The sequence below is a fragment of the Synchiropus splendidus genome, chromosome 3 (genome assembly GCF_027744825.2).
Source record: "Synchiropus splendidus isolate RoL2022-P1 chromosome 3, RoL_Sspl_1.0, whole genome shotgun sequence".
Classification (NCBI taxonomy): domain Eukaryota; kingdom Metazoa; phylum Chordata; class Actinopteri; order Syngnathiformes; family Callionymidae; genus Synchiropus; species Synchiropus splendidus.
This window is the reverse complement of record NC_071336.1, coordinates 8,799,827-8,827,452: the sequence shown is the minus strand read 5'-3', so window position 1 is coordinate 8,827,452 and position 27,626 is coordinate 8,799,827. Positions and strand designations below refer to the sequence as shown.

Genomic DNA, 27,626 nt, shown 5'->3' with positions numbered 1-27,626 from the left:
TTAAAATTTCGCGCTTAAAGTATTTACCGTAATATGTATATTACAGGGGCACTTGTAAACAAACCCTGACTGGAAGCACCACTGCCTTCTCACACACCTCCCAAAACCTATTATAAACAACATATTTCACTATCAACTCTGCCACCTTAACTTCCCGATATTGTGCATAAAAACTGGTGGAGTGGCTAATGAACATCTGCATGCTTTTCTCCAGTTCTGTTTATCCACAGGTTTATTCCACACCATAAACACTTGCGTCTATTTGAACTTAATTCAAGTTGCTACCTTGTTCACAGGTTATCTCTGTTTGAACCAAGCTCCCTGAAAATCTCTTAGTCAATTCTATCTGCACATCAGTAGTCTAAACATCATTCAAGATTCAAGAACTGCAGTAGATACCTCTGAAAACTGAAACAAAGCTCAAATAACCAATGACAAAAGAGAGTTATAAATCCTTAAATTAATTTAATCATTATTATTTACAAAGGAAAAGCAATCCTGTGGAGGGGATTTAGCGTGACCAAAAGAAACACAACAAGAAGTGTTTTTGGACGTCCGGCAAATGATCAAATGCCACAACAGGTCCTGACATACATTTCAAGTGCATTCATACGAAAGCAGGTTATACGAGGACGCCAAGCTCCAGAACACGACCGTTTCCCGACATTAGCGATGAAGAAAAAGGGTACACACGGACAGACTTGTCACTGGAGAGCTCAAGATCCTTCCAGAACTCAAACTGAGCAAGGGTTAGTGACTACAAAGAGAATGCCCTTTCCAGAGAAAAGATTTGAACCAAAGAAGCAGAACTCTTCAATTTATACCAACATATTCTGAACCAACATTATTTTCCTTTTTATAAAACTGTAAGATTTTACATTACATAAAATAATTGTATCATACAACAATAGATCTTTTAGACAGTAAAATAAGTTTTGATTGAGGTAACTACATCACGGTGCTTGTACAAAGTAAAAAATACAAAAAATAGAGATCTGTTTTTTTTTCCTCAAAATTACAACCACAGGACGCTGTCAATCATCTTCCATTCCAAACATCCTTAACATTAAAGACGTCAAAACATTTGATTTGGTTGAACATTTTGGAATCTGCCCTCAACAACAGAAGCAGGTTCGTGCTGCCCGAGGGTCGTGATTGACTTTGGACTTATCTTTGTATCAAAGTGCTCGACAATAGCAAAAGCTGTGGGTCTTGTCGTGCAAAGCGTAGGCACCAGAAGAAGTCCATCGCTGAAGCGCACTAAATTTAGAGACATTCATTAGTATTTTTTTTCCCTATTCTTTACATGAAGTCAGACACCAATGTCAAGTCTTGGACAATCTGAGACCATTTCCGAGTCAGCAGGGGTGACTATATGCAACCAACAGCCAGTCATTCAGTCAGTACTTTGAGTGTGTTGTCATCATGAAATGGTTTGTGAGCCACAAGTACTTAAGTCAACAATTGGCAACTCACCGTAGACACCAGAGTACAAGTCAATGTCACAAGCTCTTGAGTTCAAGCATTCAATGCCATTACTGAAGCTGCAAGTCTACGTGCAAGTCATCAGCACTCCATTGAAAAGTACAGCATTCTGTCAGACCTAGCAGTGACAGAGTGCTCAAGTCAATTCCATGTCATGAAAGTATGTATGAGAATCAGCAGGACAAACCAAATTAGGGCTCTCAATTATACATGTCTTAAAGGGCAAACCTTCATCATGTCCTCACAACAAAGCAGGACTTTCAACATCACAGTGGACAGAGTTGAGATTGAGCTATTTCTAGATCAACCATCCACATCCTGTCACTCGCCGATAAACATCAACATGCCAGACATTCTTGTGAGAGGGCTTCACAGTTGGCCCCGTCAACCACGACCCCTGGTCAGCACAAAAGTGAGGGCAATTGGAGTATTGAGTATTCAAGGCACAAATTTGGACGCGACCTGACACATGAATAAAAAAAAACAAAAAACACCTCCTTCAAAAATGAAACCTTCACACTTCATTTTGCCGCCTCAAACATTCTATGACAGCACAGCAACAGTAGACGCTGACCATCAGGACCACGCACAGTGAGGCGAGCATTAAGCGTACTTGATCAAAGGCCCCCATCAGCATCTCCAATGACTAGATTCTTGACCCCCAACCGTCAGCAGCAAAAATATTCATGAGTGAGCTATCCAGAAATGATTTCATATTTCTGCATTACAAGGAAACGTGCCACCAAGAATATCGACTGCAAAAAAATGGATTATCCCTGCTGGACAGATTCATGCATTCACCAGTGGCTCTGAGACTGGTAAACATACATACTCTTAGGGTAAATAGTCAATGTTAAGTGACAAAAAAATGCGTTCTGTGATGACGTTCAAACAGGAGCAATTCCACCAGTTAAAAATTAAATTTGAGACTTAGATGGAGACGACAGAAAAAAAAAACAACAGAAGTTTGTCCCTAACTTCATAAGAGTTAAATTCAATTTTGTACGCTCTCGTGCACCCTCTGTTGACTAATGCAATTCAAGAGCGCAGTGTAAAGGCTCCAAGATGCTGTCCAGCTGTACAGAGACGATCAAATGAAACATTCATTTGTGAAGGAGGTGTCAGGAATAAGTGTTGGACATTGCTCTGCAGACTGAGAAGTGTTTACCCTGTGTACGATTCCCTTGGATACAGACTTGCAGCAGTGGTGTGAAGACTTCAGACATTTTTCACGCCGAAGTGACTCGACGAAGGAGGATTTGTGATCAGAGTGAACAGATTTGATTGTATTGGACAGACTCTGGGTTACAGTACAGTTTTTAACTTCTGTGCAACAGAACTGGACACAGAAGTTTTTGAAAACTTGCCACGCTCTTGCTGATGTTCCAATGAGATCTTGAGATGAATACGCTCTGTTCACAATTATTCTGCTATGACATCAAACTGATGTCCTGAGATTAATGAAACATAACAGGCCTCTCCCTCGATGCAGCGTCAGTGTGCGTACTATGTTGGATCAACACCAGTTTACTCATCCTTACAACTTTTGCTCATTTTGTTCATTCATATAGCAATCTTTTCATCAGTTCCTCATTAAGGCTTGTAAGAGCGATCATTTCAGTTTGTCACGGGCAGAATTCCAGAAGTTAAACTTATCAGTTACGCTGCCTCCTCAGTCAGGATGAACAGAATACTCATCAACAGAGCGTCAGGTGAAGGAAAGAGTGAAATATTTTATCCTGCTCATGTGCTGGTTAGAAACATCTTGGCGTGGTAAGGCTTTCATGGACCCTGACTGGCACCATCAGGGTCCACATGTAAAGAGAACATAAAGGTTAAAGCGGTGACACAGGATCAGAGGCTGGCAGCACCACGTCAATTCCCTACTCTACCACAAGCACCTGCAAATAAACTTTGTATCAACGCTGCAACCAGTGAATAAATTACTGACTAAGTAGTTCATCATCAGTTCCTAAGAAGTGCTAGAGAATCCAGGATTAGCTGAGCGGGCAGTGGCCATTAGACGAAAACAGCCTCAGCATTTCATCATCGCAAAAGCAACGAAACCCACATCAACCAGTCCAATTCAGAAATACTTATTTACAGTTTGCCAACAGTGACAGGGATACGCGGTGATCCCCGGATCGATTACCACGCGGGACACAAACACACTCAGGATCAGTGCAGCAAGTGAGAACTTGAACCAGGTGGTGAATGGAATACAGTTGCACACATCTGCAGCCCCCTCTTGCATCATCACAAATGTGACATCATCATTAATGGCCATGGCTAACAACAGGAAGGTTACCAGCCCAAATCCTACTTCAGTATTGACTCACATGAGACTCATGAGATTGTTTCGCTCTCATGTACTAAACAGAAACTCTAGTAGTCAGCAAAAAAAATGTGTCTCCTTGGGGCTTATTCATCCAAATTACCATTTGAAACTGCACGTGCAGTGATTAAGAACATCTCCTCAGACATCAATACATGCTCACATTTCTAGCCTTTGGTTCGTACATGGGAGGAAATCAGAGGGCCTTCATGAGACTTGACCAGGTAACCCACCAGTGTCTACCCTTCAATTTGGTTTGACATTGACTGCAGGGGGCGGTAAACTACCTCCCTGACACTCACTTGGTCTACAAGAGGCAAAACAGCAGCTTTTAAGTCCGTGATCCACCCACGTCCCATTAGCAGGCTAACTGTTCCTGCAAAGCGAAAGAATAGCAAGAGCAACTAGTCGCTCTGTAAAGGTATATTTCATAACACTCAGTAGATCAGCAGCACTGCGATCATCACCATTAGCTTCAGTGTCAAAATGACTGGATGTAATAAGAGACCGCTGCACATCCTGTGTGTTCAAGCCCTTGAAGTTAAAGCCACCAACTGTCCATAAGGCTTCACTGTATTTTCATGAAGTGTGTGTCTGTGTGTGCACGTGTAAGGCTGTACTGTGACATATTGCATAATCAACATCAGCATCAATGGTGTTAAAAGTTACCCATCAAAATGTATTACGGTTCGGTGTTAGGACTGTACAAAACTAATATATTGTTTGTGTGTGAGAGACAGGAGTGGAGGGGACATAAGTGCAAGCTTATCAATACATGTCCGCCGTCCTCAGAAAGGGGTCTGTAGGTGTGTGTATTGCTGTGATGGAGTCGGGGAAGTGGAGGCGGAGGTGTTGGGGCTGGAGCTGTTTGCCAGACGGGAGGAAGGGGAGGAGTCGGACAGCTGCAGCTCCTCCAGCTTCTTCAAGTATTCGTCTCGGAGGGCTAGCAGCTCCTTGTAGCGCTGTTCCACAGGACTCTGCTGCTGAAAGACAAAGTCGCACACAAGAATCAACACAGCTGCACAGACAGAAATATTTTCTGCAAACAGAGTGGGTGTCACATGAGCATGGGCTTCTCTGTGTGTCTCTATTGTAGTACACCACACAATGCACAACTTATTTCGAGAGAGATAGGAGTCAGGAGTCAGAGCGAAGTTTGTGACCAATAAAGTACTGGAGGCAGGTACTTTAGGCACACACGTTCTCATGAAGTGTAACATCTCAAAGCTTTCCAAGTCCATCGTTATAGTAGTGGTGCGAATGATAACATTCAGAAAAATTCCTAGTCAGCTGCAATGTAAGTCGAGTCTTGTTCGGACAGCCCACTCCCATCATTTAGCCTGTGCGAGAAATTGCATGACCCGCCTGTCTATCATAAACCCAAATGAACAACTATAATTCAAGGTGACATGTTAAGAATTACAGGAATGTGACCAAAACTGAGGTGAACCTCATGCTACATGACAGTCAGTGTACCAGTTAAACATATACCATATACCTGTTGTCGTATACGCGGGTTCCAGCGAATGTAGTAGGTAACCCAGAGCTCTAGGTGGCGCATGCTGGCGACAGGATAAAGGACCCTCCCAGACTCTGGAGTGTAGAAGGGGTTCAGATAAATGTCTGTCTTGCTGTTCACCAGCGACCACAGGGACACCGTCTTGGCCCTCACTTCCTGTGAGGGACAATCAAAGACACCAAAACAAGTCATTAATGTCTTTAATGTATGGCTGCCGTGACAAGTTGAATTTTCCCATTGTGGAAAGATTAATGGCAATCGTCGTTACTGATGATTTCTGGGTGCTGTTTTGTTTATGTCCTGAAGAGGTCAGCAATTCCACAAAACAAGAGTGTGAGGAGGCTAAGCTGCACCACACACAAGGATCCCTTTGTATTTTGAGATTTTTGGAAATTAGCTGATATAAAAGAGATGCACACAATCAGAAATGCCATTAAAACTTTAACTTAAATATCATTTTCAACTTAGACTTCAACTGTCATGTGAAGAACATTCTGCAAATTTAATTTATTGTGCTGAGAGTTTGGGTTAACATATTTTAGTTTTGTGTTATATTGTCTCTGATGTCCAAACTCTCCTCAAAGGCCGCAGTGGGTGCAGGATTTTTGTTCCAACTCAACTAGCGCACACAGCAGAAACCCACTGTAGCTCTTTCTGGAACTGTTTGGACACCTCTGCTGTAGAGGTAACTTGGCTTCTCACCTGCTGTTCTCGCACGCTCTCACAGTTGTAGAGGAAGGTGCCAAAGCGACAGCTGTATAGATGGTCAAGAACGGTCAGCAGGAGGCGCTCATTGAACTCAAAGGCTGTGGGAAACTGAGAGAACAGGAGGCAAGCGTTACCTTTTGAACTTCATCACACAGCTGCACAGAAAGTAAAATTATAAGAACGTAATTATATATATATATATATATATATATATATATATATATATATATATATATATATATATATATATATATATATATATGGGGGAGAGAGAAAGGGATAGAGAGATAGACAGATAAATATACATATAAATATACAGTATGCAGAGACCGGGCCGGTTTTTCCATATGTCACTGTCCCCGTTATGTGACTCCATGTGTGCCCATCTCACCACCGCTGTGAAAAGCCAAGTCCGTCAGATGAACGCGGAGCTTGCTGTCATTCCGCGAGGCTTGACGAAGGAGCTCCAACCGCTGGACATCGGTGTAAACAGGCCGTTCAAGTGAAGTTGCGGACGGCGTGGGAGCGATGGATGACTGATGGCGAACACAGCTATACTAAGACTGGGAGGCAGCGCAGGGCGCGTTACGCCACGATATGTGAATGGATTGTGGATGCTTGGGCAAAGGTTTCTGCTTGCACTGTTGTTTGAGCCTTCGCGAAAGCCAGCTTAATTTCTGAGGAGCCATGCGGCAATGAGACAGACTCGGGTAATGAGGAGAGGGAACCCGGCGTGTTCGCTGGAGTATTAGGTTGGCTGTTCATGACGGACACAGAAGATGAGGACGTTGACGGATTTGTTGCCAATGACTGATCAAAAAATGACGAGAGTGCATTGTTACATACGTCAATAAAGTACAACGGAACTCAGTTTTGCTCCCGCTGCCTTTTTAAAAACACACGCCAGCATGCATAGTTTAAGCTATCGTACTGATAGGTTTTACCATGCACACGCCTTATAATACGGTGCGCCTTATGGTTGTGAAAATACGGTACTAAGACTAACCACCTCTCACCTGTTTGGTCATCTGCCAAACACAGTCGATGAACTGGACAAAAATAGGTGACCTCTCCTGGTCTGCGTGGTTCTTGTCACCGTGACCTATCCTCTGAACATGCAAACATACCATTAGATCTTTCATGAATTTCACAAGAGTCTAGTATTAGAGCTACTTACAGAGGAAAATTTGTGACCAAAGCTGATCCACTCTTTCTCAATGAGTACCTATCATTAAAGACAGTGATTAATATCAACTTTTAGTGAACAAGATCAATTACAATGCATGCCTTCACTCACCTGGAATCCTCTGAGTGTGCGGTAGTGACTGTCTAGCATAAGCATTGCCAGGGAGGTGAGCTGAGCAGTTCGATCCCAGCCGTCACTGCAGTGGACCAGCACCGAGTTTCCACTGGACACCTTATCTGCCACCTGAATGGCTCCCGACAGCACCAGCTGCACAATTAGCAGTGGCAGTTTAGACAAAAACCCTGCCCCGGGTTGGCAACATTCCTGCGATTACAAGCACGGTCACCTTGACATGTTCTAGCCAGTGAGTGGACTCTAAACTGGACAGCCAGTGGGATTCTTCCACGTTAGGGTAGACAATATCTTTAAGCTTCTTCAGAGATTCCCTCATGACATGAATGTTGTGAATGTCGAGGAAAACCAGCTCTGCATTCTGATACTCGTCTCCTTCGTAGCCGCCTCCTGTCGCCTGCAGAAACATCAGTAAGTAAGTAATCAACAAGGAGGCAGTAACTTCATGTTCAAATGCGGTTTAGATGTCTCACGGGTCCAACTGTTGCACCAGGACTTAACACCAACTGAAATCCCTTGTGGCTGATTTCTTACCTCCTTACAGTCCAAGTGCTGTTTTTAAACAAATGTGATCTTATTTACATCTACACAACACTGATGCAATACTTCTTGTTGTTATGCTAGCACACTTCATCAATGGAGCTGAATACTACATGCAGAACAGCACGGAAAACCAACCAACCTTATTGGCCACAGCATTGACATTCGGCCGAGCATCGAAGATGGTGAGTTTCGTGGTGTCATTCGCTTCTCGGATCATATCCAGGTAGCGCTCGTCGTCCTTGTTCCTTTTGCCCGACATCCCCACAAGAGGCTGACTGCAGCGAACAATGACTGCCTGATTCTCCCTGTGGATCCATGACAGAACCTGGGACCAGGAACAGAATTAAGAGTATCATTGTCATGGAGGGAGTCGGCAGGAGATTCCCAGGAAAGGCTGACACCTCTAAGGAAAAGTTTAAAAAACGTACTGGAATCCGTCCTTTTGACCTGAATGCTGCGACTCTCCTGAGATCCTCCTCTTTGCTTTTATAGGGAACTGCCAGCACAGTGGGGTAGGTGTCGCACAATTCATAGTTCTTATTGATGAAGGTGATTCGCCATTTGTTGTTGGGTAAACCCTGGGAGAGGTTTTTAAATTATCGCTCACAAATCATGATGTAGTCTGGAGTGACTGTGGTACTCACCTGCCGCCGGAATTCTTCTACAGGTTTGTATATATTCCAGCCATTCTCCTCATACTTCTCCTGAGTCAGGTATGCAAAAAGAAGCTGTGGGGAAACAAAAGTTTTGAGTACTGAGATTGTGAGCAATAACGGGACCTCGTCAGTAGATGGCAGCAAAGTACAGAACCAGTCATACCATCCCATGTGAACCAGGGAACGCATGCCTTGAGAGAAGGTCAAAGATGTCTCTCCTGCTGTGACCCTCCTGCTTTAAAGCAAACCTCAGGTTCCTCATGTCCTGCAGTCAGAGGGAGAAAGGATGAAGCAACATGGCGCCACATATGATTGAGAGCATATTTGAATTGATCTGCTCAATTAAAATTCATCTTTCATTCTGTCTTTGAGCTTAATGAACACTTGATCACAACCAGGCAGCCTGAAAGAGAACTTCAAAGGAACCTTTATAATCAGCAGTCATGAGGTAAGTAGACCAAGAGCTCATGATTTAGCAGCGTCAACAAAGACCTCCGCAGCCTTGAAAACTGATAAGCAAATCAAAACGTTGGTGGGCCAAGAGCATGAATTTGGCGGTGTGTTTGAAAGACTACAGTCCTTTTATTTACATCAACTTGTGTCGCAAAAGTATGTGAACAGACATTACTACCACACAAGATGTCACATCGGTGGTACACTGGCCTTTACCTCTTGCATTGTTTTTCAGAATTTTACAAAAAATGCCACCATTTCAATATGAAAAAATAAAATATAATGGAAAACAAATGCCACACTCAAACTAATTGCTAATTTACACAGGACTATAAATAGTCTGACTTCCAAGCATTTGCAATGTTAGAACTGTAGTTTCAAGACAGTCATGCTGCAAATGTTACACACCCATGACACATGAAGTCTATGAGATAGAGAAGGACATCAGATGTAGAGGTCATGAGAGGCTCAGGTGACAACTGTAGTAAAAGTATTGCATGTAAAAGAGAGAACATCCTTCAGTCAAAGCACAAGAGCAGAACTCATGAATAACACACGCACCTTGCAGGTGATATCCAGGCCGTAGGAGTTCTCCCCTCTACTCGAGGCCCCACCCATCTTCTCCACCCGACTGATGCAACCCAGAGGAACGTCCAGCGTCAATGACACATCCTGATGCACAAAAGAGTCTTGGAAATATGTACGATAACGGTGCAGATACACTGTAACATAGTGCTGTAGGAAGCTGAAGAAAGGAAGTTCAGTTTCATTGCAGCAAAATACAATAGGATTAATAGGTATAATCAAAAACTGTGACCTACAAAAAATATTGGAGCTAAACAATCATCGCACAAACATTTGAGACATTAATGTCACAAAATCAACAATAAATATTTTCCCCACTTGTTCTGCAAGTGAAGTTGGGGCAGTGGAAAGTCTCACTTTAGTGCCCGCCCTTCAATATGCAGCTAAAACCCGCCAACCTCAAACCATGGCTTATTCTTGCTTTGGAATGACAACTGAAGCCAGCCAATGGCAAACACCGTGACTACAATAACACACCAACTTGTCCCTTGAGGTTATCATGGATAACTTCAGAAACACATCTAACAGAACAGCCAACCATGAAGAAGTTTAATATTTGAGGCAAAGCATTATTTCACACCTCAATCACACACGGACCGTTTCATTCATTTTTCGTTCATTTTTTCCAATGTGTTTTTAACATGTTACATGTTAACACGTTATAAAGTGTTGTGTGTTGGAGTCTCGACATTGCAGTGCTAATATGTGCCTGGAACTTACAGCATCTGAACTCTTGAAGTAAAGTCTGTAGTTGGTGATCAACACTTTTCCTTTCACTGCTCCGTTAAATGGACAAATGTAGATGATTTCTTTATCTAAAGGAGGAAAACAAAACAGTACATTTAATTCACAATTCAAAGAAGACAGGTTAGCACAAACAAAATCTGTACAGTGAGTGAATGCAGTTTCCTGATCAGACCACCAGTCAACAGAGTGACACTTATCTGGGTACAGTGAGGCAATTGTTTCAGTCCAAGTGACAGGAAACAGGCTGATAGTCAACCATAGTTCATCTACGTTGTTACAGGTTTAAAATCGCTTGAGTTTGTAAACATGGTTAAGCTCTTTAAAAACATCATCATAGGAGAACACATTTACACAGTGCTTTTAACATCTTCTATATTTCAGATGAATTCAGGATCTTCTGTTCTAATAAGGTCTTCTGGTTCCTAGTGTCTTTTGGGACGAACAGGTAAGCTGTACAGGAACTCCAGCTCATAGAAAATGTTTGCTGAATCTTTAAATGTGTTGGGTTGAAGAGAATTGGCACACAAATCTCTCCACTAAGACCTTATCTTGATCTAAATCTAAATGTAGCAAGAAATAAAAGGTATCGAATCAAGTGAAAGAAGGACAGTGTTGGTATTGACTCACCTGTTATTCGGTCTTCTCCTGGGAGCAGCGTCACATCTGCCAACAACTCCATCTTCAGAGACTCTCGGGAGGTCTGCATACATGACATGCAAAGCAGTGAGAAAGTCGAGAAAATGAATAGTGCCTCTCATGTTTCGTTTGATCCATGTCCTCCAGGAAGAATGAAAACAAACACAGTGAACAGGATCTGAACCCAGTGGGACATAAAACCATAAACTTTTTGCTTTTTATGGTTCTGATCGGATGGATGGAGCAGGACAGGCCAAGAGCAGATTAAGGACCAGACTAGATGAAGACAACTCCACATCCTTATTTGGCATTATAATTATCATGAAATTCATTGCCCACTGCTGGCAAGTTTTCCTGGCTTAAAATGGAGGCGGTATGACACTTATGCCTGATTTGCTTCATACACGATTTAAAGCCGGTTAGGAAAAGCCTGGCATTGATGATAAATGTTTGAAGATAAAAGCACTGTATATCACAGCCAAAATAACATCAACGGATAAACACTTACAGGGGAGATGTGAGTGTCCAAGGCGTTGGAGTTGTAGGCGGAGATCGGCGAAGCCATCACTCACGGTGAGGGGGGGCTTCCACAGGCTAAACATAGAAGATAACACCTTTAATATACAGCAATAACACATCAACTTGTGAAATTACAGCCAACCTGATCAGCTCAGAAAAATGTGAATTTAGAAAAGGACTACATCTGCTAACATAAGTCTCGTTGAACTGTTGTGTCTGGTAATAATTTAATTGCATAAAGACAACATCACACCGATTTAAAACAAATAAGACAGCTCAACACATTTCAACAAAATGTGTCGAGTTGTCTCATTTGCAACTCAACACAAGAGTATGTTGGCACAGCACATGTCCCAATGTGATTACATGAATTGTTTTTTATGTAAACCACTGCGTGCCAACAGACTTGTTAAGACTTTAGTGGCCAGATTCAGTCAGGATCATAAACTTCATTTCAACTTTTTGAAATGTTACCATAAATAAGAGCTTGAACTGTTGATTTATATGTATTGATTTATGGGAGTACGAGCAGTGGGTGTGTCACATGCCAAAGATAATCATGCCGAGTTTGATAAATCTGTCCTCAATGATTGATTTAATTCAAATGCAAACATTTCGTTTTTAAACAAATAATACCTGAGAACAGTTGAATTCACATTAGTTTAAAAAAAGGAGGAAATAAACAAAGGAGTCATCAAGACTTTGAATTCCAAAGGATGCTTAGCAGTGGGCAGAAGAGTGGGGAACAGAGCTCCTGCCTCACAGAACAAGTCACATTGAGTTTTCTCCCACCGTCCAAAAATATACATTCAGTTAATTGGTGACTCGGATGCCATGGAATGAATTGCATGAGCTCAGCAGAACCATATCAGGGTGCGCCATCAATACGACAAAGCTGGGATTTACTTTAGCCAAACAAATAGATAAGGTGTTGACAAGTCTTTTAAAGAGGGGAATTTCCACTGGAGATCTGACCAAAGAAAGCAGTCAACATTTCACAACGAAAAACAGTTGAGCTGTCTAAATTGGGTCGACCTGATGACAATAGCGACAGTTGTCAGTTGGCCTGTAACAATAATCAATTAGTCAATAAAGAAAACGATAAAAAAAAAAAAAAGAATTCATTTGCTTGTCTGATTCCTTGTCTCCTACTGCAGCCCATCGTGGCCATCTGACAGGAGGGTTCACTCTGCATCAGTCGGCCTTGTCGCTCATTAAGCCTCAAATGTCTTGGGATAGATAGGTTTCTGGACTTTATATCGACTAATAGAGTAGGATCCAGATAAGCCCCGCTTGAGATTGAAGCAGAGAACAGCTTTTCCACTGCACAGACACTTTACAGGTGACCGTAATTGGAACATGTCAGACAACTATTCAGAAAGTATGTAAATGGCAACGCGTCCTCCACTGAACTTCCATTATAATATTGGAGGATTTTTGTTAAGAAAAAAGGAAGTACACAAACCATTTTTTTTCATTTCTTGAGCAAATAGATGAAGGCCACCTTTCATACATGTTACTAAAAGCAGTTTAAGGCAAAGTGCAGTTAATATTATACACCAAAGAATAATAATTATTTAATAATAATTATCATTATTTTAATAATAATTTTAAAAAAAAAAAAGAGAAAACAGATTCTCCAAGTACCTAAAAAAAAAATCCACCTTATAGCTGTTGACGCCCAATGGTTACGGTTGTAACCCACTTCACAAGGCTGAAACCCTTGGAGAACCTCAATTTCACTTGAGCCGTTAGCTTGTATCATCAAAAATTTACGAGTCTTTCTTCTTATATTAAATTACAGCAACCAGAAATGGGTTAGGTTCACTGGGGAAGCTCTGTTATCATGTAGGCTATCGCAGAAGATCTGGCAAAAAATAAAATAAAAATTATTTAGTGGAAGTAAGGAGGGTGTTTTATAAATACAAAAAAAATAGAATGAAAATAAATGAAAACATTTGAAACATTGAATTGCCAAATATCAATTGAAATAGCAACTCTGAGAGAAAGAAACCCAAAATGCACGACCACACTTTAGTTTTCAAACACTAATTTATTTACGGGAAATGGCAGGTGCATGACACCGTTGTTTGGCTAATGGGTGTGGTTGCACTCCAGATGGATACAATGTCCGGCCCGTATCCTGATGAGCAGAGGACGTAAACTTTGTTTGTGGCTGTTAAAGGTTTACAGAATCTCACTCGTATGACAAGTGACACCAGGTCTGAGTGTTCAAATTGGCTCACCTAAATCTTGTCTCAACTTGCCACCATCTCTACTCAGCACACAGCCGTTCTATCATTTAAATGTTACAGATTTTTCAAGACAATCCTGCAGTTCTGGAGATAGGTAACTCATTCTAAACAAGTGTTTATTATGATCCCCCCCATGCTGCAAATATGTGTACACATCTACCTTGGAAGACAAACGTCTTTCTAAAATGAATGTCAATAACAGCCAATCCTGAGTGTGTAATGAATGTGTTTGTCCCTATGGACAGAAAAAAGCCCAGTGAGTTTTCCCATCATGTCAACATTTTTTTTTCTCGTCACCTCCTTTCTTTTGACTTGATGGCCCCTCACAACAGTTGCACACAGTACTGGTACATAATGTGGTCGCTGAGGAAATATAATTGACCACCCCTGAGCTACATGCTGTCCGCACTAACGTAAACCAACTGCGCCGCCACCTGAATGAGGATGAAAAGAAAATGCTATCATTTGGAAAAGGTAATTATAGATAGGGTATCAGATAGGGACTATCAACAAATTCTGATTCAGTCAAAGTATTAGTGAAATTTTCAATCACGCCAATGCAAAACACCCATTTTGGAAGTGAGAAATATTTTTATGATTCAAGACAAAGGACGAACACTTTGTATAATAATTTAAATGAAAACGACTAAATGATCATTCACTCACATAATTTCTAATATAACTCCAAACGCAGAAAATGTGTCCAGATGGGACCATTATTAAAGTAGACGATCAAGTGACATGAGATACATTGTGAACAGCAGCCAGGCAGCTCAATTTAACCCCAAAATGAAACTGGCAGAGCAGTTACAAACACAAGAGGGTTTTACAAGAGCCATGAGTTATTACATTTCTCATCTCTACACTTAGTGAACTATTATATTAAAACATTAAAAAAATGATGATGTTCCAGACAAACTAATAAGTTCCATCCTGAAACAGTTGGACTTTCTAGAGAGGCTAGTTAGCTGGAACATGTATCCCAGCCAGAGCATGGCTGGCAACTGTGCATTTGTGACTGGAGCAACAACCTTCCAAATCGAGACCTTAAAAGTACGATCAAATCCAAATCCAAGCCATTAAGGAAAACATTTCTTGACATTGTGTTCTTGTTATCCTATAAGTCGAGAGTGGTTAAAGGTTGACTTAATAGCATTATAGCTGATTCTGATGAAAAAAAATTGGGTTGGCAAACCTCAAGAAAAAATATTAGGCACACTGGAGAAACCAAAACAAATAGTCTAGAGCCCTGATTAAAACAAATCTACTGGGGTCGGAAAACGACCCCAAATTTCAGCAATGTGCCCGGTATGTTTTAGAGTGGTGCCTTTAGCAGCTATTTAGCAAAAAGACCTGAAGGTCCTGGGCTAGTGGAAACTGTATGAGTGCTGAGATGTATAAAGTGCAAACCACATTTACAGTAACAATAACACGATTTACAAGATCATCTGAGGATACAACAACCTTCACTTTTACTTCCATTTATTGGCGATCTCAAAATTGAATGAAGAGATAAAAAAGAATGAGGAATAGAAACCTTCCTGATGTGCACATGCTGCCCAAGTTGTCTGTGATGACAGGATGAAAGCTGAAGACTGTGCATCTATGGGACAGATAGTATTAAACATCTGGTGGTGCTTGGCCTCTACGAAACACCTTAAACCGACCATACAACTGTGTTTAAAGAGATAAACTGAATTCAATTCATTCTATTACCAGTAATCTGATACAGATATACACAGAAGGGGAAGGAACCACCCACCACTTCTCCTCTTGAGATAGTCTCTGTTCCCCTGAATTATTCCTCAGTTGTATCACACGTACGTTGATTCCACACAGGCTCAACCACTGTCACAGTCAAGTTCAGACAAGACTCAGTCATTTTAATCCTGTTTAGCGAGTTACACTGCAGCATGTCGCTAGCAGATTCTGTCAGTCATATCAAATCTGTTCACTGCTCATTAAAGTATAAATTGGTTTGCCAGTGAGACTTGGGAGAGTGCTGAGCAATAAATAACCAGAGAGAAGTCACTCCTCATATTTAGTTGGTTTTACTTCATCATGTATACAGTACTTATATGGCAGTCAGAAACATACTGGTGACTTTGACCTAAATATATATGTTGTCCTCCAGGTACAAGAGCTGTGACTCCTTCATGGCTATAGAAGAGTGAGGAGATGAAACTTAAATCTCAGAGGTTACCAGGGTCATATTTGATAATCACTGGACTGGGAAAGATCTTGACGAAATGATGCAAGATGAAGCTACCCCCCCAAGTTTTCCCACACATCTTAGGGGCTGCCGTTTGTGGGCAGGTTTAGTATTCCCAGGATTCAGCATCCAGTAGTTACAGTCCATTCTCCAACAGCTCGACATTCATGTTAAAAGACGAGGGCAGAACAAATGCTTCCCACATCAATGCTGAGTTCAGAATTATGAGGTTCATGAAATGGACCTGTGGGTGTGTGTTTAGATGACTTTGGTGTTCAGCAGAATGTGTGGGACTGCAACAAGAAAAGTAATGTAGAGGTTCAAAGACAGTTGTTGGTCTGTTTTGGGGCAAAACATACCACTGCTGATAAGTGTATAAAAGCAGAATTTAAGTCATTCCATGAACCAAATCTAGCATAAAACACAGTCGAAACACACGAGAAAGAACCATATTCCCATCTCTTCCGTTGATATCAATAGACCACTTTTGTTCCATTTAACATATTTTTGGATTCGCATTTTGATTGATTAAATGATGTCATTCTCATTGTGACCTTGACACCAGAAAGATAAACCTCAATGAGCAAGGTCACATTAAAACACCAGCACTCATTCTTTCCAAGCGTTTTATTTTTATTTCAGGATGCCACTTCTTTCTACTGCAATTTTAGATATTAACTATTTTCTAACATGAATCTAAAAATGTACAACCACGATCATGCAGTTTCCAGGGACCTCGATTAAAAACAGCTTCACAGAGTGAAACTATGGAGCTGCAGCTTACACCACTGTGAGAATGTCAGACAGATGTGTATTAACTCAAAGCAGAATCAAGTCAAGAGGAATTTACCATAAAATTGCTGTAATGATACAGCGTCTTTGACATCAGTAGGACCTCACCCGTGATTGAGTCTCTCAACTATGTCTACACAAGAATAATGAAGATGCAGATTAACTTGAACTCGACCCTGAGTCCTCTTTGACTTAGACAAATATTGCATGTCTAGGTTTATATTGTTTGAGGCTTTAAAGGAATGGCAGAAAAAGCCTCGAACACTATTCCACTGTGAAAAGTAACATACTGGTATGATATTTCACATGCTGGACTTTAAAGAACATCAGCTATGGGTTTATGGATGGAATCTCTTGACCCTTGCCTAGGTAATATAGAGAGTAGCAGGGTGTTGCTCAACAGTTTTACCTTCAGCACTTAAGACATGCCAAAGTACAGTGGTTGCTTCAGTCGACACAGCGAGAGAAATAACAGCTCAAAAAAGATGTCACCAGTCTGGGATTGTGGAATTGGCAGCCAACAAATACCACTATAAAGAAAACCACACATTTATACAAGGAGCAGAAAAGTAGATTACCATCATAGCAGCGGTGCCTCACTCTTGCAGCAATAATATTTCCATGTATTTGTCAATCACCAACCAACCCCTCCTGGCTTCCAGATAAGCAGCCATGGATCAATAGAGTCATGCATGGTAACAGTCATTACATAAGGAAGCATGAACGAGAAGCAGATCTTCAGCACAGTCTGAAATGATTCATCAACCTGTTTTGAATAATTTTGAGCAACCAGTGACAAATCCATTGGAAAACCTTTTTACCAAATACACTGAGCTTTTTTGGGCAGCCCATCTTCAATTGCCTTACAGCTTGTTTTCACACATTTCATGCAGTTTTTAGGGCTGCTAAATCGTACGGTCCAGTACATGTAAAACGCTTCACAGAATGAAAGAATAACTTGGCAGGCAAACATACTGCATAGACACAATTCAATAGTGTAATCCTATTTACACCAGACAGGAAAACCGAAAATACACTTGCATGAAGGGCTGCAACAATCATTTAAAGAATAGATTCATCTGTATTTATCAATGTATCCAATTGAAAAAAAAATAAACGCAAACAAATCTGTTTATGGACTTCAGAAAGTGAACAAACAGGTTGCGCTAAGATCAAATAAATGCATGTTTCACATGTACCACATATATAGACTTTATCAATAAAATGTACAGAAATATAGATTTTTTTGTTTTACGGCAAGTGAGCTGTCAGAACACCCAGAGATATATTAATGTGATCTTAAGAAAATTGAATGAAATACCTCATTTGTCTAGTGAGTTCACTCGAACCGAAAATACGCAACGACAGGAAACGGGAATGGGGTTTGTTCCACCCGTGTCTCTCTCACACACACGGTTAGCATCACAAGTTCACAGGAACAGATGTTCATGCAGGGGTCAGATTGAGAAGCAGTGTGACATTTACTTGTTGGAGATGTTTAGAACAATCTACACAATTGGTCGTTTTCAATTTAAAAATGAAACGACCGTCACCAATTGGATGCAATGTAAATGCATGTAAACACAGCAGCCAGCCAAGACACTTGCCCTCAAATCACTGCACCAAATTCGAGGCCGAACGAAAGATAACAAGGAGTGAACCACCGGCAAAACCAATGCCAATGGAGTTTATTGTTTTGGATAAGTAGCAGTGCTTGTGTTGTCAATGATCAGTGCTTTCAGCAGCTTACAAAACTGTTGCCAAAACTTTTAATAATCCATTTTTAGCAATTCGTTGCTGCAGCCCTTCTTGCATGATAGGTAAAAACACATCACGTATTATGACGCATTATGATGAGAAGATATTCGTTCACCCAACAATATAAGTACAATTTGCTTTGGTACAATGAATGGATCCTGACCCTAAATCTAAAAGAGCACTAAGCCACTTATAAATAGGAGTAATCACTAACAATTATTTACACTAATTATGTTTACCATTGGTGTCTCAGGCTCGTATTCGTGTTCTCTGCAAATGTCTGGCTCAAACACTGCACCTGCACATGACATGTGGCTGCTCCCACCTTGAACTCAAAGATGAAGATTGTGCTTCGAAGTCTTAAAAAATAATGGCATTGAAACACCACATATTTGTGCAATGTGAGTTATTGTTCAACTACATAATATTTGCACAGTATGAGGTTAATGTGTACTATGGCAGTCTTTCTTCAAAGTAATTTAATGAACATTGAAGTTAAGATATACAAATATTTGTGCATGATGCAAATAGAGATCTGAACCATCACCACTACCGTCCTTTTTTTTGTTTTTCATGTATTCTTTGAAAGATTCATATCTTTTTGACTTAATCTGGTAGAAAACTAGGGATACACTGAACATCCGAGAATAGAACTGCAGTTTGCAATGAGTATTCAACCAAACCATATAATGGCAAATGGTGGAGTTTTGTTTTTTTTTATATAAATTACGTGAAAAATAAAAGTATGAAAATTTAAAAGAAAGGTAAAAAATATATATATTTAATAATCTACACATTAACTTTCTTATACAAACATGGAAATGACAGTGGCTGAGGAATGGAAATTTGTTCTCGACATTTTTTTTTAAACCATAAAAAATAAACAGATTGGATCGGTATTTGGCCAAGCATAAAGCTAAAAACAATATAAGACTAAGACAGGCTATCAGACAGGAGACCTGAAATCAATCATGACGTTCAATCCGGTTTAGTTTATCATTTTTACTAGGAATTGGACCACACTCCAACAACAAAGACAAAGTTTAAATTGGCGTGCCAGTTAGCAACGTAGGTAACACAAACCCCAATGGTCCAGTGATTCAATTAGAAAGAAATTATATTTCCTGAAACCAAGAAATCATTCATATAATCCAACTTGTGAGAACTAAGAACAGAAAAACTGCACTATGTGAAGGCTGGTTGGGTGGTGTCAAACCATCTGCATAGCAGAGTCAAAAATCTTCAAAAACAACAATGCTGGGGACACGTTTGTCTGTTCAATGCAAATATCGACAATGACCTAAGGACCAATGCACTGTCTAGTTATGTATACACATGACTGCTCCACTCTATAATGTTATTAGATCATCTTAGGTATGACTGTTTACTTCCAGCTGTCTGTGATCACCACAGAAGTTTACACAAGTACAGATCAGCAGGTCTGTTTTCAATCGGGCTAACGGTTACACACAGGCCCGGGCTATTAACTGTATAACCGTGGTAGATTAGTCTGTCAATGAGAAACTGGAAATTCGACTGAGAATTCTGAAGTGCAACCAAGGTCTTATCATGCATTTAAAAGGAAGAGAATGAGAATTACACACCACAATAAATTTGTCAACGTCGTCAGACATCTCAAGAAAACACCTTCAGCAATTACTTTGAAACAATATAGTTGTCTACAGCCACCCAAAAACATAAACACACACAATGCCGTTCTGCTATGAGATTTGTCACATCCCATTTTAAGTTCGTGTTGAGTGAAAAAACCTTTCTACAGCTGTAATATATATCTACTTAGATACATAATGAGAGAATCATTAGTGACGAAAAGTGGTTGGGGTGCAAGTTAGTGATAACCTCACTTTGACTTTGACTCTACTACTAATAAATTGACAAATATTGGAGGGATAGACATGTTGAGGATTCCATGCTTCCAGTTCCAGCTTCTTGACTCTATCTTTAAACCCCAATTACTGTCCCTTGTACATCACTGATACAAATTGTCAATAGAGACTATCAAAGATGAAGTTGAGATGAAATCAATAAAATGCTATATTGCAGTATTGATCAGTGTGCAGCAGCTGGAATATACACTGGGCTCATCCGCCTTGACGGTGTTTAACAGCTTCGTCCACCTCAGCGGTTTTCACTCCATTTATCATATCCACCAAGCATGACAGAAAGTTAAGCTACTCATCTTTCTCAACACCGCAACAACTTCAGGTCCACTTTCACTTCAGTATCGATGGCTGGCACTGTGACTACCACATTCACACAATGACAATCCAAAAATGTGATTAAGAGTAGACGATTGTGCGGTTTGGTTCGCATTTAGATGGAAAAAAAAATGACAGCTCGGAGCGGAGCAGGTATCAATGGCAAGGTAACACAAGGAAAACAGCGAAATAAGTAGGCAGCACGACAGACAAATTTAACCAAAAATAAAATTGCTGAAAATATACACGCAACTACAAAGTGCTCGTGATAGCATTTCTTTGTTTAAAAAAACACAGAGTCGAGTTTTCCAACTTCCAATAGGCACAGCTGTGGAGTTACACCAGGAAATAGCCGAGGCCTACCACCGAGCGGCTGCTATTTTCAGGTCAAATTTGGGATATTTTTTTCAACCAGCACACCACGATCTCTAGGGAATCCCACGAAACACTAAGATAAGAGGGGTCGATGGGTACAATGGAAGCCAAATATCTAAACTCACCCGCAAACTGCGATAATCCCGTGGCTGGATGTCGATCTGTTTCCCCTGAAGCCTCAGCAGGAACTTACCCGAGGTCACGTGTGGTTCTGTAAAGGCGGGGATTGGCTAGGTGTCAACTTGGAAGCAGCAACGCCTGCTAGGAAATGTAGTTTTATCTCAACCACTGTCGCACCACTGTAATAACAGGCAGCACTGTGAGGAACGAAATAATAAAATAAATAAATATTAGTTGGCGTGGAACTCCTTCAATAAGCATATATAATTACTTGTCAAAGACATGAAAGATTAAAGGATGCACTGTCAGTTTCGTCAAAAAACTTGAGGCAAGATGACGGCTTTCATTTTTCACAGGATGATAAACAAACCGCTTTAAAAGACGATGATTAAATGTAATTGAAACATCATGCATTATGAAATACATCCAAGTTTAATAAATTCAAGTTCTGTCAATCTCATTGTGGTTCGTCATAAGCATAATAATTGCTCACTTTTATTTAGCTCTAGTAAAATATAAAACACGGAATTGCTTTAAATAATAACAGGGAGGGGACTCTACTAAGTTTACCATCATTTCTGAGTTGCCTCAGTGTTTACCGTAAAACTCGTTTGCTTTTGTAACTGCATTTTGGTCATATCATCAATAGAGGGCACCCAACATGCAGATTTCCGATGAGCTGTTTGTCACAATGAAAAAAAGAAAATACAAAATAAAAAAAAAATCATTGTTTAAATATTTTAAGTTTACCAAAAATAATTAAATAAAACATAGCAACCCTTTACATTCTAATGAAACATACTACATAAACTCAATAACTGCATTCAATAAATGCAGGATGTACATGACAGCAGGGGCTTTGTCAAAAGCTTAGCTTTTCGTGGTCATGTATAATCATTTCATCATGAATACAGTCTGAAAAGTGCCTTTATTTAATTCATAAATCTTACGTTTATCAAACTACTCCAGTAAGGATGACAGCGTGCTGTTCCATCACTGAGGTCAAGGCAGAGGAGGAGATCGGGAAAGCGCTAATGAACTAAATTACTTTTATAATTGATTCTACTGTGGCCCAATCAGAATGTCTCAGCTGTGGAGAGCCATTGATCACACAGATGGGAGCACATCTATACGTCAATAGTCTCGGGCCAGGTTTTACAACAGCATGGTGAAAGGTATAAGGACGTTTATATACAGTGAGGGCAGTAATGCACGTGTTCTAGCATGCTGCGGCATGGTGATCACACTTTTCTCAGAGCTAGGAAAATAATTTTTAAAACAGTAGTCCAGAATAATTATTTGTTTTTCTTCTCTCTCACATGTCAATATTCATTAGGAGCATAAACCTGAGCCAATAACCTGGAAACATTTCCTGACATGTTTCCTATTAGTTTTCGCACACGATGTGTGATAAACTCCTGCCCAACATCGCTCGCCACTGACTGACATTGATTAGCTTTCACGCTCCGATGAGTTAGAAAGTAGAGCAATGGAAATGTTTGTCCATTCAGTCTGAGCTAACAGGACTTTGATTGCATTTTCTGAAATCAGTCATTAAGGTCAAACTGTTTTGATTTTGAACCACGTTTTTGATGAATGATTTTGATCAGTTTTGAGTGGGGTGCAGTGTTCGTTTACATGGTGCAGTCGCCACCTGCATCCAGATAATTTTGAAATACTTCTCATTTTGAGTCCAGAGTGAGTAATTTTGTGTCTAAACAAATGTTGCCTGTGCCACAAATCAGTCCTGCATCACAGTGTTGACGCTCCACTTCAGCTCATTTTCATTCATCCTCAGTTTCTATTCAATACCGTGATTTTCCGGTGAACAGTGAGAGAGAGAGTGATGAGAGAGAGAACTAGCCAGTATTGAAACTCAGAGTGCTCACTTTACTGGCAAAAAATATTTCCCAAAATTAACAGTTTTGATAATAATGACTATGATTTATATAGTGCTGCTCTAGACACCCAAAATGCTTTATGGAAACCATTATCCATTCATACCTCACTCACAAGAGTGGCAGAAAGCTACATTTGTAGCCAAAGCTAGCGTACATGTACATGCATTTGTATTGACAGAAAATCAGACTTTCATTGGTCTCTTAAAAGAACATAACATATGTACAAGTAGACGCTTTAAGAATTTCATTGTACTTTTCCAACTACATCCATGTTTGTGTGCGTGCATATACATGCTGTAATGCACATAAAGTATGTACAATCTAGTTTTTGCATTTTCTTGTTTAAGTACAGTTCTGTCTCTAAAGTACTTCACATAAAGTCAAATACTACCAGATCTCCCAAATACGCTCTACTCTGTTCCGACCTCATAATGCTTTCACTCCATCTGTTTTTTCTTAATACATTCGAATCCTATTCCCATGAATAGGACATACACATATTTAATAACAGCACAGTATTTGATTCAGACCGTCATGATCCAATGGCTTTTTAAAATAAATCACTTCCAAACTCTGATAAAAAAAGAGCAGTTTGTGCCACTGTTGGCAGCCGCTATCTAAAAATACTCTGGCTTTGCCTTGATCCATGAATCGCAGTCCTGCAAGTTTCATTAAATTCGGCTTTGCAGTTTCCACGTACTACACCAGTGGACACCAAAAGTCTTCCTGCACTTATGAAAGTGAGAAAATTGTGACAGACTGTATGGAGAAGCTATTCCTTCTTCTGGTGTTCCGATTTGCAGCAGCTGTCACTGAAAGTGGTGGTGGCTCTTTGTTGAAATTGTTCTAACAGGAAACCTGAAACCAAATTTAATCTAAGTCAAAACCAACCTTAATCCTGACTGCTCAGGCCAAGGTTACAGACTTTTCCATTCGGGAGAGGCAACCCATCCACTTAATGTCAACAAATCTGTTTTCTTTTTTTTTATTTGGAGATAGTGTTGGGGGATCTCTGTGTTTACACAATTAGAAATTGGAGTAGAAAACTAGCCTGATCACATAGGAGGCAACACAATTTTCCATACACAGCAATGAGGGAGTTAGTGAATCACATATCTTTTCCACCGTCGCATTTCTATGATTCACAATTTCCATGTCAGTTGCGTGTTTTATTTAAAGCCACGCGTGCGGTGTGTATATAAGCAGCAACCAGAGCTTGGACTGGACGGTGTGCTGAAACAGGTGCTGGGACTCTGGGGTCAAACGTCAACAACTGGTCAGTTTTATGTTTCCGTCTCTGGAAAGCCAAACAGGAAAATATAGATAATTATTTTAGAATCCACATCATTCTTCCATAATTAATTTTGATGCGCAAATGTGGTCGTTGTAGTGATGGAAGCATGGAAGGGAATCGCACTGTTTATGCTAAACATGAAGTATAATTGCAGTGTAGAAATAATGCAGCTGGGCTGAATTCTGACAAATGCAAGATGCTATATAATGAATAAATGAACTCCAGCACCGTTAGAAGATTCTTAAAGCAAAACTCAAACCAGTTTCATTCTTAGTGTGTTAGATGGGTCTGAAACAAACCATGTCTTTTCATTTTCATTTTCAGCACAACACTTTCTTGTCCACTGTCCACACCCAAGATTTCTTTTATCCTGTACTGTAATCCTGGTCAAACTGAAAAGAATATATTATATGTTAATACTGGCATAATATTGTACATAAACGTTATTTTACAATGATGCCATACTATAGTGATATAACATTGTTTAGTAGTTAATTTCTACTATTAGAAATCACTATGTTGTTTCTGCTACTGTAGTATTAGTAGTTGTGTTATGTAAGAAAGGTGCCTATGAGTATATGGAATGCCACAAGTGCCAGAATTAAATGATGATTAATGGGAATGGAATTATAGACTTTAACAAGAAGAAATACTTCCAATCCCTTCTTTCATTTAATTCTGCCACTCCTGGCATTCCGTATGAGCAGACTATTGCAAATTACAGAGTTACAGAGTGAAACTGTTTCAAGCCAATTTGTCATTGGAGAAAGGAGCAGAATTTGTAACATGAAGGAGACACGGAAGTAAACATTTAAATTCACAAAGAATAAATTAATAAATATTTCCAGAGCTTGCACTATGCTTATCATGAGGAGTCAGGTGAGATGAAAAAAGACAGATGGCTGTGAATTGTGTGTGTGGCTGCGTGTGTGTGTATGTGTGTGTGTATATGGGCATATTTTGCCATACATTTTTTTTTTTGTCAGCATTTTCCTGAGTGAGGACATTTTGGCCTGTCCTCACAAGGCTAAGAGGGTTAGAACGCCAGTAAAAGTAATTTGCTAGAATTGGACTCAAGCTCAGTTCTGAGTCCAGGTAAAAGTTAACCATTTGTTTTGGATGCTTAAGTTAAAGGTGAGAGGCTGGGGAAAGCATTAGGCCAATGATTGGTCCTCACAAATATCAAAACTAATGTGTGCATGTGTTTTAGCATATTTATCCTAGTGAGGTCCAATTTCATCTCCCTGTGGAGGCCTTTAAGGCTTAAGTTTGGTTAAAGTGTGTTTTGGATGGTTAAGTTAAGGATGAGAGACTAGGGAAAGCACAGGGAAATACTCCAGCCCCTCTGGACCCAACAAGGGTATGAAGTAATAATGCCAAGGATGATGCAGTATGAGTATGAGTCATTACGTTTCCGAGGATCTTGAGAAAGTTGGTCCGACACAAGCCCAAAATGTGATCTATCAAGTGACATTCTCATGATGACATGAAACCAAAATACAACATAGCAAGAAGATAAATGATAAGAAATTGATCATTTTTATCTGCTGTTGGTAAATGACTTTTAGACAACTCTCCTGCAACCTAAGGAGTAAACCAACATCGGATGGGGTTTCACGCTGAATGGTCTATCATGCTGTCCACTGAGATTTCTACTCCCACACTGCTCCTCATGCGATCATCTGACCAATGTTAATCCTTGATTTTATTGCTGAACTCTTCAGTGTGCTCAAGTGCAGCTCGGGTCTTTTTTGACCACAGCAAAGAATAACTGGGACTGAAGAGAGGAAACTCTCACCCTCCATGACCCCAGGGTTCTGGCAAATGGACAGCAGTGTCCTTGGATGGCTCTAACCCATTTTGGAAATCACTACAGAGGTGTGTGAGTGAGAGGGATTACCCATGAATTCTTCTCCCTCACACGCTCCCTTCAACACAATATAAGGTATTATATAAGTAAGCAATATAAGTATTTCTGGACATCGATGCATTTGTTTTGTGGGAATTAGGTCTCTCTACAACTACTTTGTTACAGCACTTAAGTACAGTTTTGAGTACTGTGTTGCAGTGAATACACAATAGTTGCAATTTAGTTAGCAGTTTAGTTACATACTAAACCTTATTGTTACTTGACTTAGTGTTTATTTTTCAACTTTCACTCAAGCAACATTTTAGAGTACTTAGATATTTTATGTGAAACTTCTGTTGGCAGTCACACACTCAACCTCTTGCTTAAGGAGCTGGACTACAAGCCTTTGCTTTTTGGCTGTGTCCGAGAATTCCATGCAAAATCAAAAAGACATGTCAGGTATGAGAGACCCTCGACATCCAGAGCCCTGAGTGTTTTTGAAAGGATCTCAACAATCTGTGTGGCTTTTCCACTGTGGAGTTTTTTTGACCACCCTATTGACCTCCACAATGGTGGACCGTCCATCACACTCCAGCTGTGCCTCCACAAAAGTGGGTGGGTTCTTAGATTTACTACGCACTAATGTTGCTCTATCCATCTCTTGACAACGTCCTCAGGCTAATTATCTTGACCCTGCAAGAGAGCAGAATCTGATAACCTTATGTAGGACCTCAGACTCTAGAGCAGGGTCGTTCATTGTTCATAACTGGATCTTCTTTAGCAGGAGATAGAGTCTAAACATGATCTTCTCTTTCCTCCAGTATTTCCCATTTCTCTTTTTTGAATTTGGATCCTATCAAAGTCACAGTGCAACTTCAGTCTAGGACTGGGCGATACATCAATATTGTAATATTGATGTTGAGACAGGCAGGGATATGAAGTTGAAGCAACATTATCCTGAATTTCTGAAATATTTTCATGTTGAATCACCACTGTTTTGTTCTGTGTTTTAAATAAAGCTGCTGCTTTGCATTGTGCCAACACAGCTGAATGACTTCAGCTCCACTTTTAGGACTGATCATTATCATCATACAAATACAAACTAATCAAAAACATGGTGTGCTCAATAAATGACAGGGAGCTCATTTTGACGAAAAATCTACAAATCATCTGTTAGCTGTTACCCTTACTGTAAAAGTTGCCACGAGTCAGTCGTGTTAGCAGGTAGGAGCGAGACAAATCTGATACACTGCACACAAACATCTGCTTGGAAGATGGTTAAACTGCATAATGTTTCAGTTGCTCCGGCTGGCTGAAGACCTCTATTCTCATCTATCATGAAACAAT

The 27,626-nt window shown here is 40.2% G+C and overlaps 1 protein-coding gene across 3 annotated transcripts; it reads right to left on the bottom strand.

The window, feature by feature from the left end:
• Positions 1–445: 445 nt before the first annotated feature.
• Positions 446–21,388, bottom strand: mtm1 (myotubularin 1). 3 transcript variants are annotated; one of them, XM_053860469.1, is made up of 16 exons: positions 21,241–21,388; positions 11,494–11,579; positions 10,977–11,049; positions 10,323–10,417; positions 9,579–9,689; positions 8,728–8,829; positions 8,553–8,636; positions 8,337–8,486; positions 8,048–8,233; positions 7,580–7,762; positions 7,345–7,500; positions 7,225–7,272; positions 7,064–7,156; positions 6,042–6,155; positions 5,319–5,495; positions 446–4,803 (listed from the first exon to the last, which is right to left on the bottom strand). In XM_053860469.1, the coding sequence occupies exons 2-16, from the start codon at positions 11,548–11,550 to the stop codon at positions 4,609–4,611; spliced, it is 1,824 nt and encodes a 607-aa protein (XP_053716444.1). In that variant the 5' UTR covers positions 11,551–11,579; positions 21,241–21,388; the 3' UTR covers positions 446–4,608. The 3 variants fall into 3 exon arrangements, with proteins under 3 accessions (XP_053716444.1, XP_053716445.1, XP_053716447.1); XM_053860470.1 differs by having other exon boundaries at positions 446–4,800; XM_053860472.1 differs by having other exon boundaries at positions 446–4,797.
• Between the last annotated feature and the right edge of the window lie 6,238 nt (positions 21,389–27,626).